The 13,937-nt window shown below is 31.6% G+C and overlaps 2 protein-coding genes across 2 annotated transcripts; both read right to left on the minus strand.

Moving 5' to 3' along the window:
- Positions 1 to 10,053: 10,053 nt before the first annotated feature.
- LOC147809628 (ATP-dependent DNA helicase PIF1-like) lies at positions 10,054 to 11,082 on the minus strand. Its single transcript, XM_087162892.1, has one exon. It carries the CDS (start codon positions 11,080 to 11,082, stop codon positions 10,054 to 10,056), a length of 1,029 nt encoding a protein of 342 aa, XP_087019018.1.
- Positions 11,083 to 11,406: 324 nt separating this feature from the next.
- LOC147809629 (uncharacterized) lies at positions 11,407 to 12,978 on the minus strand. The gene has a single exon (XM_087162893.1). It carries the CDS (start codon positions 12,976 to 12,978, stop codon positions 11,407 to 11,409), a length of 1,572 nt encoding a protein of 523 aa, XP_087019019.1.
- Between the last annotated feature and the right edge of the window lie 959 nt (positions 12,979 to 13,937).

Raw genomic sequence — 13,937 nt, forward strand, 5'->3', positions numbered from 1 at the left:
AAACTTAATGATCCGAAGAACTTCCATTGATTGCCTGCGCAAATAAACCTTTTTTCAGTGATAGTAATAAAATATAAAATAAACCTTGAGAAAGTGAACTTATCCTTGATTTGAAAACGCCTTGTTCTCTTGATTTGCAAATGATGATTCATTCTTGAATTCAGACTGTTTTTCTATTCTTGTACCGTGAAGACAGATTCAATCTCGATATCAAAAGGTTGTTCATGAAAACTAATTGTGAACCTAATAGCGTGTAAACTATCATAGTTAAATTTAACATTAATTCAAACTTGCATTATTTACTTACTAAACATTTATAAGCCATCTTGGGTTTTGCAATATAGGTTTATGCTGTTATTAAAATCATCCTCACACTGCTATCTGGGTATACATACCTACAAATATTTCTCTTCACTCCGAATTGGAGCATAGGGTCTATCATAGCCTACTTTCTCAATCTATTTGTGACCAGATATTTTGCCTTTTTCCAAGGTTTTCCTATAGTTCTCAATTCCTTTACAATCGTCCTGAGCCCAATATTTTTAGGTCTTCTTTTTCCTACTGCCCTGATGATTTAAATCAAAAACTTGTTTTACTTTAAATTTTTATGGCTTACGTAGAACATGACCAATCCATTTCCATTTCGGTTTTTTAATTTCCAGATCAATCGATTTCTGGGTATACTGGGTATACGCTGTACTATTTTCAGCTAAATACTTATTGAAAGGATTTATTGAAAGTTACTTACACATTAGTTGAAATAGGAAATGAGAGTTTTAAGTATGGTAAAAAAAAATGCTGGTTCTCAAGCACGTTGATTCAAATTTATGTTTTAAGATGACTACATAAGTTTCTGAAACAAATATGAACTTGTATGTTTATTTGCGAGTCAACCGTAAAACAAACTTTTAATTACAGAATATGATTTAGAATCTCATGACATCTAATTTACTAAAGGGTGTGCAAGATAACGACAACTCTAATAAAAAGCAACATTAATTTCCGAAAAAAAAGAAAATTTTACTTTTTTCTATTATATTTCCATCTGATAGAAGCGATAGCTCAGTGGTTAAGACACTGAACTGTCAACGTACAGGACTAGGATTCGATCCCTAGCGTCGGCTTGCAGCCACCTCAACTACAGATAGATTGGTTCCAGATTGTCTGGAAAGTCATAGCAGTTGAAGAACGATACTATGGTGACAATGATGACGGACATGATGGTGACAGTGATCAATATTGTCACCATCATGTCCGTTAGTCACGGCATTATGGAGCCTTAACCTCTATGATACTTCTGGCTCTCAAGAATTTGTTACATGAATTCTTTAACATTTTTATTATTACATTACATTATACAAACTATTATTACTTAGCATAAAGTAATAAAAAATATAGGGTTTATGATTCGATCTAAGGTGTGCAAAAACTATATCATTGTTCAAAAACTGAATAAATTGTTAAGTAAGCCATTTATTTATTTAGCTTACTCAACTTAAATCTTATTGTACGAGATATTTATGTTTACAAACAAACAATAACGTAAAGCTTTTTTTCTTCTTAATCATTATAACAAACGCAGACGAATGTTATTCAAATATACAAACACTGTACAACAATATTCGCGACAATTATTTTTATGCAGGAAAACAATGCAGCTAGAAAAGCGGAATTTAATATACTGTAGATTAAACTAGACAATTACAATGAGAACATGTAAATGCATATTCATAAACATGTTAATAACTATTATAATTAGAAACATCTCTCCAATCTTGTAACATACGTATACATATATCTGTATTAAAGCCTCATCTTCAATTCATGAAGCCTTTTCAGTGATATTAATACAAGCAAATTTTTGATAAATAAATAAATAAAGTCATTCTGCGCTTATTAGAGAAAGGGATATTCTAGAATTATTCAACTGCTCAAACAAACATTTAAATTATTAAGTATTAGATGCGCATCAAACGCAGTATTATGCAGTATCATTGTAATTAAACAATCAGATAGTATATCTGTAAAATCTTGTCAATCCTTAAAATCCTGGTTTTAAAGTCATTTTGTGCTTTGAGTACTGAGAGGGAAATTATTGATATATTCAACTGTTTAAGCAAACATCTAAATTATAAAGCATTAAATACGCATCGCTAAGTATCATGCAGTACTATAATTAGACAATCAGATAGTAATGTTTTTTTTTTTAATTTTTTTAAAATTTTGTCAATCTTTAAAATCGTATTCTTTACGCCTATTACTGAACGAAAAATTCTAGAATTGTTTAACTTTTAAAGCAATTTTTGAAATTATAAAGCTTTAAATACGAATCCTTAAGTATTAGGAAGTATCATTGTCAGTATTTTTTTTTCTAATTTTCCTTAACTGCTTTTTCTAGCTTTATCCTACTATGGACTTTAAACTGATCGATTTTCTTTTCACAGAATTCTAACTTTTTTATTGATAATTGTGACTGTATAAAAAAAAAACTACTTATTTTTTTAAAGTATTTAAAGTGAAGAATGGAATTTTTCACCGTTACATCAATAATAGTATAAAAATTTGTTTGTGTCAAGTATATGAACGCACAGGCTTAAAGTTATCATCTAATATAGATTTGAATTTGCTTTTTGTGCATGCACAGGTTGAATTTTTGTTATTTCATGATTTAATAATTTTCTTTCCATTGAAAGGTTAGAGGGAAAATACTATTTAATAATTTTGATTTCCCGCTTTCACACTATACGAGAAATATTTTCACTTCCAAAAACACCAAGGTTAGTACTTGGCGAGCTTTGAGCATCAAGAAGAGCCAAATAAAACATCACGAGTAGTTTGTTTACAATCTGGCATAAGCTAGCAAGAGTCTGTTGTTATTTTAAAAGCTAATATTCATGAACATAGACAAAAGTTCACCGCTTAATATGTATGTATGATTTTTAATCTGTGTAATATGGATAATTATATTTTTGTTTTTAAATCTCTGAGCATTGAATTCACTGAGTTCATATTATATAATTCCATTCCTCTTCCATTCTGCTAAGACTAATTCGAATTACTCTAAATATTCTCTCTGTGATACGCGGATGTTTGATTTTATAAACTAGTATTTTTTTAAGAGTTAGTGTATACATGCATTCTAAGTTAATGAACCTTACCTTATATTGCATTGTAAAAATAACTTTACCGAGTCTTATGTGTATTTTATCTGAATGTTATTATAAGTTTTGATATTATTAAATGACAGATATGGTTGCCTGATACTTTACACCAAATAGTGTAAAAGAACATTGGTGTTAGTAAGAAACTAGATCCATGTGAGTTATCTTTGATCTTCTACTATACCACTTTGGTGAAAAGTAGTTGTCACCATTTTTTGGGGTGGAGATACATCAAAGTTTTTTGCAGTGTAGAAGTTACGAAATAATTGAATGCGTAGAAGTCTAAAAAACAAGTAATAATTGTTATTTGAGACTGCCATATACAGATTGTTCCGTAAATACCGCTCTTAATATACATTTTTTAGAAACCTCTTAAATGAAGATAGAAAATCATGCTCAGTTTATGCTGTCAATATTAATTTTAAGCGAGAAAGAACAGAAATATCATTAGAAGTTAACACATTATTAATGAAGACATTTCTGAAGATATCAGAACATGTTAGAGTCAGGATGTAACAGAGTATAATAGTATATTTAGTAGTATACAGAAGCCATAAACATAATTAATCAGACAGTCAAACTAGTTTTTATGCTTCTCACACTACTTTCGTCACTATTGATTTGATAGATTTCGATAATGTTTTTGTTTCTTCCACATTTACATTTCATTTTCTGATTCCTTATATGTGTATTTTCTTTACTCCATTTCTAACAAGTATACAAAAAAAATATTAATGGAGTTAATACAAAAAACCTGTGAAGTTTCAGTTTTGTTTTAACCCGTTAGATTTAAAAAAGAATAGTGCTCATCTTCATATTTAAATTTCAAGCGGAGGATTAATTGATTCATAGAATTATTGTAGATAATTAAAAAACATTATCTAATTATGCATAGTATTGAAAACCATGGTGCATAAAACAGCATTTAAAACAACTATATATATAAGTTTTGTTGTTTCGTAACAAAACGCGTCGCTCAAATAATAACAATAAAGTCATCCAATTATATATAGTATTGACAGCTATGGTGCATAAAACATGTAGCATTTAAAATATCTATCTATGTAAGTTTTGTAGTTACGCAATTAAGCTCGTCGCTCAAATAATAATAATAAAATAAATATGCTTCATAAATATTTCATTTTAACAATGAAATGCAGTGGAAAGGAAAATACTTGAAAAGGAATCAAATAATTGCAGCTATATGTCTGAAATGTATGAACAGTTGAATATTTAATTGATTATCTATTGAGGAAACTTTAATCTGTAACAGTAGATTAGAATAATGCTTTTATTTTATTTTCAATATTACACTTAAACTATGCCTCGTAAGAAAGAGGCAATTATATATTACGAATATTTATGAATATCTATGATATATTATGAACATTTGAATACTGCAAAATATAACACAAATCTTTCTCTTGTTTCACATAAATAGAAAGAGCCGCGATGGCTCAGGAGATAGTGCATTCGCCTTTCAATGAGGTGAACCGAGTTCGAATCCCCAAGGATGGCAGGTCGATGCGAGTTTCGCATTCGGCTTACAACCCCCACCCCGTGCTGACGTAAAATATCATCAGTGGTAGAGGGTTCATGGGTTAGAGTCCTTTTGCCGTCATGCTAACCGTGGGAGGTTCTCGTGGTCTTCCTCTTCATGTAACGCAGATGCGGGTAAGTTCCCTCAAAAAGTCCTCCACGAAGACAAATTTCCGAAAATACTTCATCCAGGAGTTCCTTTGTCTTCTGGATTGGATTCACAATTACAAGGCCACGGACTTGAACATTAGTAGTCATAAACCCAAAAAATTGAGTCGGCTGTTCAACGACGGTTATAAGGACAGGAAAATAAATAGAAAGCAAAACTTTTACTATTAATCATAAGGGAGTCTTGAAAATATGGAAAATTGTGATTCCTCATTTGAATCCCCAAAGCACTTTATTTAAGATGATTATTAAAACCATTTTACATAGTTTTTCCAAATTGTATGTAACTTCTTCATTTTCAGCAATTCTAATTGAATTGGCATCAAAGGAAAATTCCAGGAAATTTGTAATGAATCAACCTGTAAAGTTACTAAGTTACTAATTAATATGAAAATGAGATTAAAGAAAAAAGCGTAATATATCACTAATCTGCAAAAAGCCCTTGTCACTAAGCGACCTAAGTAAAATAGGTTTGATCACATAACTACTGAGAAAAGTTCTTTATTTATGATGCATGTCTTTTTTTTGTTCTCGCTACGGAGACATTGTAATTGATAATCCAATATATATACGCATAACATATCTTACGTGGCTCCCAAATTTTGGCTGTATTTCTTTTCCGCCGGTGGCAACGTTTGCTTTGTTTTGTTTACGTTACTATTTCCCTTACTCGGCGACGAAAAAAAAGGCTCATTACAACTTCCCAAATGGCAACGCTAGAAAATCGACCAATGATTGCCACTAAAAATATCACATGCCAAATCTAGCCAAGGTGGCTCAACATGTAGCGCTTTTAAAAACGAAAACGGAAATAACCAGAGAGCATCAGCTGCGGCAATCTCATACTATTAAACTAGGCAGAAATGAGTAGTCTTTGTCGATAGATCTCTATTTTAGTATTTTGTCGAAAGCGCTTTTTTTCACGAATTTATATATTACGAATTTATTTGACGATTTTTGATTTATATCACGAATTATACTATAGTACATTTCTAATAGGTTTAACGAATTACGTGCCATTTATTTGAATTCAAATTTATTTCAATGACTTAGTATTTACTAAAAAGATGCAATTTTTTTTTTAAAAAAAAAGTTTTTATATGGATTTGAATGATTGTTTTGAATTCCTAGAATTTTGTGCATTTGCAATGCACCTAAGTTAGTAGCGAGCGAAGCGAGCTTGGTTTGCGAATCAAACCATATAAGATTGCGTAGCAATTTTTGGGGGTTGGTGAGCGTTAGCGAGCAGGGGGCTCAGCCCACTTGTTACTATCGAATTTTTCTCAATTTAAAATTCTGGAAATTTGTGAAGTACTGTCTAGGAAAAAATTACGAAAGTACAAATTGTCCAATGCATCAAGCCTTCATATAAATTTTTCAAAACATATTAATAATATAAGAACTAAGACTCGTAGCTATATTGCCCAACCCTCATTATTTAATATGCGTATTAAATCCATTTTACTTAATGTTCCAAGATTGTGTATAAATTTTTACTTTCTCAATAATTCCATTTAAATTGCGACTTGTGGAAATTCCAGAAGTTCAGAAAGTATAGTCTTGGAGAAATTAATAAGGAACAAATTGATATGAAATTGTGTATTTAGAGAAAAATTAAAAGTAGGTGAGAATCATAGTACTACCCAAAGACCTTTTTCACTAAGCTGACCAAAACTGACCTGTCAATGAACTGAACAAAAAAAAAGCGTGACTCGCCCCAGTACTGCCCTTTATTTAATGAAGTGTATCTTTGTGTTGGTTTTGTTGCGGGGGATATAGTATCTTACTTATTAATTGGCTTCTAGCGGAAGTAAATTTCTAAGTGAAAGCAAGTTAAGTTCTAATTGAATTTGCTTCTAGTCGTAACTGTAAAAACTAATGAAAAATTCCTGAAAAAATCACTGAGTCAAAAATTTATGTAAAATAGTGACCAAAGAAATTATTTTTCCCTAAACTGCCCAAAGCCCTTTATTTAAGATGTTTATCTTTGTTTTTGGTATTGTTGAGGGAGAAGTTGTGTGTAATGGGGGAGAAAAGCATTAATTTTTCAATAATTGCAATTTGCAAAAGATTTTCAGAACAATTTCAGCTGCAGTCTAGAAAATCATATTTCTTTATTTAGGAGAAGAGAATGGAATGATAACACATAGCCAATCACAGAAGACTTCTGGTTAGTAATGCACAAAACAACCAATCAGAATTGAGAACGCATGTGCGTGAAAAGGTAATAATTTTAAATAATGCTGTCAAAAAATGCAAAATACAAACTGACCTCACATAAAACTCAGTGGACTTCGAATCAAATAATTAAGAAAATACTACTATTATGTTTATAAAAAGGAAGATTTATTAACTCAGCAAAAAAATTATAACATCGCCATTCCAAAAAAAAAAAAAAAAAAAAAAAAAAAAAAAAAAAAAAAAAACACACTTGTCACGTAAAGCTATTATTTATGCAAACGATTATATATGATTATTATGAAATAAACTTTATGCAAACGATTGTTTATGACTTCAATAGATAAAAGTGTCATTAACGCAATATTATCCAGTGTTTATTAATAATTTTGAGTGGCAATGTAAAAACATAGTTGTTGTAAAGTTTTTTTAAAATATTTGTTTTGATGGAACTCAGTTATTTATTTTAGAATTCCAATATATTTTAATAGCTCTGATAAATCGGGTAGAGTTATTGGAAGAACGAAAAACTCTCTCAAAAAACTATTTACATTCCAAATTATCAAAAAATATTGAACAGAGTTTACTTATATCTTTTATAAAAAATGTATCGCCGTGAATATCTTAGGCGATATCAACAGCGACATACCGCTGAACATAATTTAGCAGCACCAAAATTATCTGGAAAATAATCATAGTGCTATCAATACGAGACGGCGGAATGCGCGGCAAAGAAACGTTGAAGAGTCAAGACGTTTAAATGAAAACGAATATCTTGGTGAGTCTTTATCAGACATTATACCCCCTTTTTCCGTTGGAACATTTAGTGATGAATGTATAAACTGTGGCGCTCTTTCGTTTCCAGCAGAGCATGGCAGAACGAAATTTAATTACTGCCATCATGGCAAAGTTGAGCTCGCCAATCTGGAATATCCAGAGGTATTAAAAGATCTTTTACTTGGCAGCCATTCTGATGCAATTAACTTTAAACAGAATGTTCGATCGTACAACTTTGCATTTACAATGGCAGCTTTTTGCCCATCTCATGAAATTTCTTCTAAAGGGATCAGTTGTCTTACTTTTAAATGCGATGTCAATGTTACCGCGACAACAAGCTTGATCCCTCCTAATAATCAAAATCACAAGTTTGCTCAATTTTATATTAGTTTATAATATTGTTTGTTTTAAAATTGCTTTATATAAGTTTATAATGCTGTTAATAAGCACCTCTGACATTTTACAATCCTATCATATTCTCTCTATGTGATGTTGGCGCAGAAAAATTACCAGCTAATCTCCAGAAAAAGAACTTTAATTTTGTTCGGGAAGCAAACAAAAATGTAATTGCGTAGCAATTCTCGAGGGTTGGCGAGCGGTAGCGAGTAGGGGGCGGAGTCCTCTAGTGAATTAATAAAAATAACATTGAAATTGCTTTAAATTAATATAAATACTATTAAAAATGGCATTAAGTTTGTTTGTGGTGATTTCACCTTATAATTTTCTTTAAACTTATATGTATTCGATGCACAGATAATTTGATAAAATATTTCACTATCTATCTAAACCAGTTAAATTAATTCTGACAAACAGATAAAACTTATCAGCAAATTTCATATTTCCATTAAAACTTTTCTTTTCCTTAAATTCAAGTTTCTAAATCCTATGTGACGTGCTTACAAATTTACTATTTTTCTAGGATACACAATTTAATTTGACAATCCAGAAACATTAAAAATAATTACATTTATTGTTGAAACTTTTATGTCTAAAATGCATAAACAATGCTTAAAATGGACATAATTTGTCAAACTATTTCGCTCTTTATCCGATTTTGTTAAAGTAAAACAGACAAATGAAAACACACGTAGCTATTAGACACGCAGTTTATACTCTACGTACTTTATATTCACAAACTATTAGACACGTAGTTTATATACTCCGCACACACGTATACACTACACGTAGTTTTTAAATTAATAAGTTTCATTTACTTCTTTACTTTCATTTGCTGCAAGTATATAGAACTCATAAAATAAATTAAAAATACAGAGAAAACATTGAAAATAAGGAATAATGAAAGGAAGAGAAGAAAAATTATTAAAATAAAAAAAATTTTAAAATTATTCGAAAAAAATTTTTTATTTAAAAAAATATAAAAAAGACGGAAAACAAAATAATGAAAAGATATAAACTCATCATCAGCTCACATGATTACATCCGTATAAAGGAGTGCTTCCTAATAGTGTATCAATGTAGCCAAAGCAAAATATATCAGTGCAAAATAATTTAGAAATAAGATTGCCAGATTACAAAATATGAAAACAGAAAAGTAATTGGGAGAATCCTTTAAGGCACGTTCTTACTGAATTACTGAAGCGCGTATGTTTTATTAGTTACCTTGGATTGGTTTGAAAATGGATGTGCGCAAGGTAATAATATTATACTGAATAATTTAGAGTATATACATATATATATATTTATATATATATATAATATATATATATATATATATATATATATATATATATATATATATATATATATATATATATATATATATATATATATATATATATATATATATATATATATATATATATATATATATATATATATATATATATATATATATATATATATATATATATATATATATATATATATATATATATATATATATATATATATACTAGCGGACCCGACAAACGATGTCCTGTACACACGTCTTTAATTGGAAAATTTCAAATTTTTTTGAATAAGCTGTAACAATCTGGATCATTTTGATGCAAATTTTTATTAAAAAGTTATCATATTATCTAACGTCATTACATATATCTTATCACAATTCGACCAATCGATAACGTGTGAGTATGTGTATACTATCAGCGAAGTTAAATGTAGAGGTTGTTTTAAATCAAATCTTAAACTTATTTTAATTAAAAGTAAAAAAGTGAAAACTTAAACTATTTTATAACAGATATATTTTTTCAATTAAAAAAAACTTAAGTTATCGTAATGCCATTAGATGTACAATATTTTTGGTTAATCCTTCAGGAGCATACACAAACAAATTCGAGGGTTCTCCAACTCTGGAACACGCAACATATAATTGACCGTGAGAAAAGCACGGGTTTTCTAAATATAAGCCACAAATTGTCATTGTTTGACCTTGTGACTTAATTATAGTCATAGCAAATGCTAAGCGGATTGAAAATTGCAAACGTTTGAATGGTATAGGCGAATCTGAAGGAATCATTGGGATCCGCGGTAGAAGTACAACTTCACCTTGAAATTTTTCACTTAAAATAGTGGCTTCCAAAGTGTTACCCATGATTTTTTTAATGACCAGTCGCGTGCCATTACACAATTTCGGAGCATTCAAATTTCCAAGCAAAATTATAGGTGAACCAATCTTCAATCGCAAATTATGGGATGGCATTCCAGGTAAATCCAGTGAATTTAAAAACTCGGCTGGATAGTTGACAACTTCATCAGGATCAACAACAGTGTCAATCGATTTGAATGTAATTTCACTACCAGGCAATGATTGTTGTACTTTAAAATTGATTGCGTCAACATCTAAATTTGTTGCGGCTAAAATAGCTCGCTCACGTAGCCATGCATGATTAGTATAATTATGTGGCAAATCTGGAAGGATACTTTTTATTAACTCCTCTTTGGTAGGTACCATGTTGCAAAAACTCTGTGGGAATCGAATATATTGTGTATCTTTATACAATTGAATTTCACCATTGCCAATGTCTAACAGTTGTTCAGAGAATCTTGACGCTAATGGATCATTTTGAAGTTGAACACGCATATTAAGAGTAAGGCATAATTTACTGACTTTTCGCCACAGATTAGATTCTTTCAAACATGCGGTTATTTCGTCCGCATATATCGCATGTGGAATGAGGGGTAATGTTTGTCTGAAATCACCTGACAGCAGCAGTAGAGCACCACCAAAAAGCCGAGTATTATCTTTGATATCTTTTAGGGACCTGTCGAGAGCTTCAAGCGAATGCTTGTGGGCCATTGTACATTTATCTCAGATAATAATTTTACATTTTCTCAAAACTTCAGCCATGCCTGAATGCTTCTTTATGTTTCACATTGCTTCGGGATTGGTATGAATATTCAAAGGTAATTTAAGTGCTGAATGCGCTGTCCGTCCACCATCAAGTAAGGTTGCTGCAATGCCTGATGAAGCAATTGCCAATGCAATATGATTTTGAGATCGAATGAGCGCAAGTTTTAGTGAGATGAGGAGTGTTTTACCAGTGCCACCTGGTGCGTCCAGAAAAACAAATCCACCTTGCTGTGCTGCAATTGACACGTTAATTTGATCATATATATTTCGTTACTCAGCAGTAAGCAATCGTTCATTGTTAGCAACAAAAGTAGCCAGAGAAGTCATATCGAACTGGTGTTCACGTTGAACGTCGCTGTTGATGATATCTGCTGCTTGGTGGATTGGAGCTGGCATGCCAAAATTTATGAGTAGCATGTTCGAAATAAGAATACAAATATCCTCAATCATTATTAATGCCTCCTTATATATTTCTGCGGAGAATTCAATACTGAGATTTTGATTAGTAATTCTAATCTGATGCAAAATATCCTCACTCATTGAGTCTTTACATTTATTCCACAGAGCAGATGCTTCAGACGGAAAACACGCTGTCAATATTATTGAAAATAATTGACGAATTTGCTGTGGAGCTGATCTCAGTGCTGCATCTGCAAGTGTGAGGTCCCAATGATTATCATCCTCCAATAAATGTAACTCACGACACGCATCAAGGAAAGTGCCGTATAAAGTACCGTTGACTTTTCGCAAGTATTGGAAGGATGTCGGTCCAGGAACGTTAACCAATAACAAACGCAGAAAAAAGTATTCGCGTTGCTTAGGATGAACTATATATAATCGTCCTAAAGTATTTGTCATAACTATGTCGGCAAATCCTGGGACTGGAGTGCCTCGTTTCCGTGGTTCCCAACTTTTTGATTGTTTATTCCATGTAAAACATTTAGGAACATCAGTATACATTAATGTCTTTGCAAATTCACCAACAATATCTTGTCGATTACAAAAGTTGAAAAATTCAGCAAGAGTTGTTTTTGGAGCTGTTAAAGCTTGTTGTAGTGCATTCTGTTCTGTGAAATAAACACGCTGTCCATTTTCAAGATGCACAGCCAAATGTACAACAGCAGGATCCCTTTCATGTATAGGAAATGTAAAAATTCGCCAAATAGCTTCATTACTACTTATGTATCGTCCCATTTGATAATGTGTTATTTCGTCATTCTTATTTACATTTTGAACAGCAAATATAGCTTTATCACTGCCCTTATGAACGTACTTACAAATGTACTTGATAGACTTCACCGAACTGCATAACTCAACGTTTATGTGTGCTTTATAGGTTTTGCACAGCAATGGTGAGCATGGAACCACCCAGTGATTATCGATGTCAACTCTTACACCGTTTGATAGACGCAATTCATATAATTGACCACCATTGTCTACATCTCTACGACGGTAAGATGGATAACCATCGATATTGGTCATAGTGTCAGTTTGACATGGTTTAGGAAATCGTTTCGTACATTTTCCATTATCCATACATGGTGGCATCATGTTGAGAGTACCACATGGACCATGGATCATATTAGTAGTCACAATGTCAAACAATTTTTGATTAGCATTCGGATTTGGAATTTCCGCTGAAATAATTTCGTCAATTTCTTCTGGGCGTACTTTGTCCACCAACCAAATCAAAATATTCGCATGAGGTAAACCTCGTTTTTGCCATTCAACAGAATAAAGCCAACATCGTGTTTCACCAAATACCGAGTGATGTGTAATCAATTTCATCAGAGATTTCAATTTTTGTTTGAACACACGTGCAATGATATCATGGCGATGCATCAATGTTTGACCTGATAACAGCAAATTTTTAATTTCATCCCAGTTTGGATTACACGTAAATGTGATAAAAAGATCTGGTCGGCCTTATGCGCGTACGTAAGTCATGGCGTCTTGAATATATTCTTGCATATGACGCGGACTACCAATGTATGATGATGGAAGAATATATGCGGTACCTATGTTGTCGATATCATTCGTTGCATCTACGTTACCGATTATGGCGTCACGTAAATGAATGTACTCCTCAGAACGAAGTTTCGCTTGATTAAATTTTATATAACGCAATCTCTCACTTTTGATTTTTACATACATATCAACAATGTACTGATGAAATAGCTGTCTACATCGGAGAATGTTATTATCTTCATTTTCACGAATCATCAACCGGTATGCGTAGAAGTTCATCGCACTAACTTTCTCGATTAGTTCTTCACCTGTAAATAAAACTATTTATAAGATAAACAGAAATAATTGGTTCAAAAAAATTATAAAATAATCTATAAGTTGTGCCTGTTGTTGGATTCCTTTGTTTAATATTTAAATGATATCCATCTTCTCCTTCCCAAAATATCAACGGATATTGCAGTGCGTCGTAAGAACGATTATTGTCTTGAATTATTTATATTGTATTATCTCTGCGTTGTATGCGAATATCTCGACGTTCACATGGGTCACCAGCCATAACAACTGCAACTTTATTAACAGTTGGAACATTATATGTGCCTGCGTGCTCTCCATAGGGCACTTTGTCTGCTTAAATAAAAATGGCGTAGTTGTCGTTTTGCAGTCTGTTGGAAAGAGTCTTGAACAATCGTATCAATTGGTAAAGGTTTTGCAAGAACGTTTCCAAAATGTCCAGAATTTCTCGTTCCTCCATCTGCTTTATATGGTTGTATACGCATCGTGTATGAGTTTGTTGCTCCTCATCGCCCATAAAGTAAATTTGTAAGAATTTTGGA

Source organism: Parasteatoda tepidariorum, chromosome 5, assembly GCF_982258835.1.
Source record: "Parasteatoda tepidariorum strain Cologne lab strain chromosome 5, Ptep-v5.0, whole genome shotgun sequence".
NCBI lineage: Eukaryota > Metazoa > Arthropoda > Arachnida > Araneae > Theridiidae > Parasteatoda > Parasteatoda tepidariorum.

What these genes read in the sequence shown, in the direction of transcription:
- LOC147809628 (XM_087162892.1), bottom strand. Translation starts at nt 11,082, where the DNA reads ATGGCCCACAAGCATTCGCTTGAAGCTCTCGACAGGTCCCTAAAAGAT.
- LOC147809629 (XM_087162893.1), bottom strand. Translation starts at nt 12,978, where the DNA reads ATGCATCGCCATGATATCATTGCACGTGTGTTCAAACAAAAATTGAAA.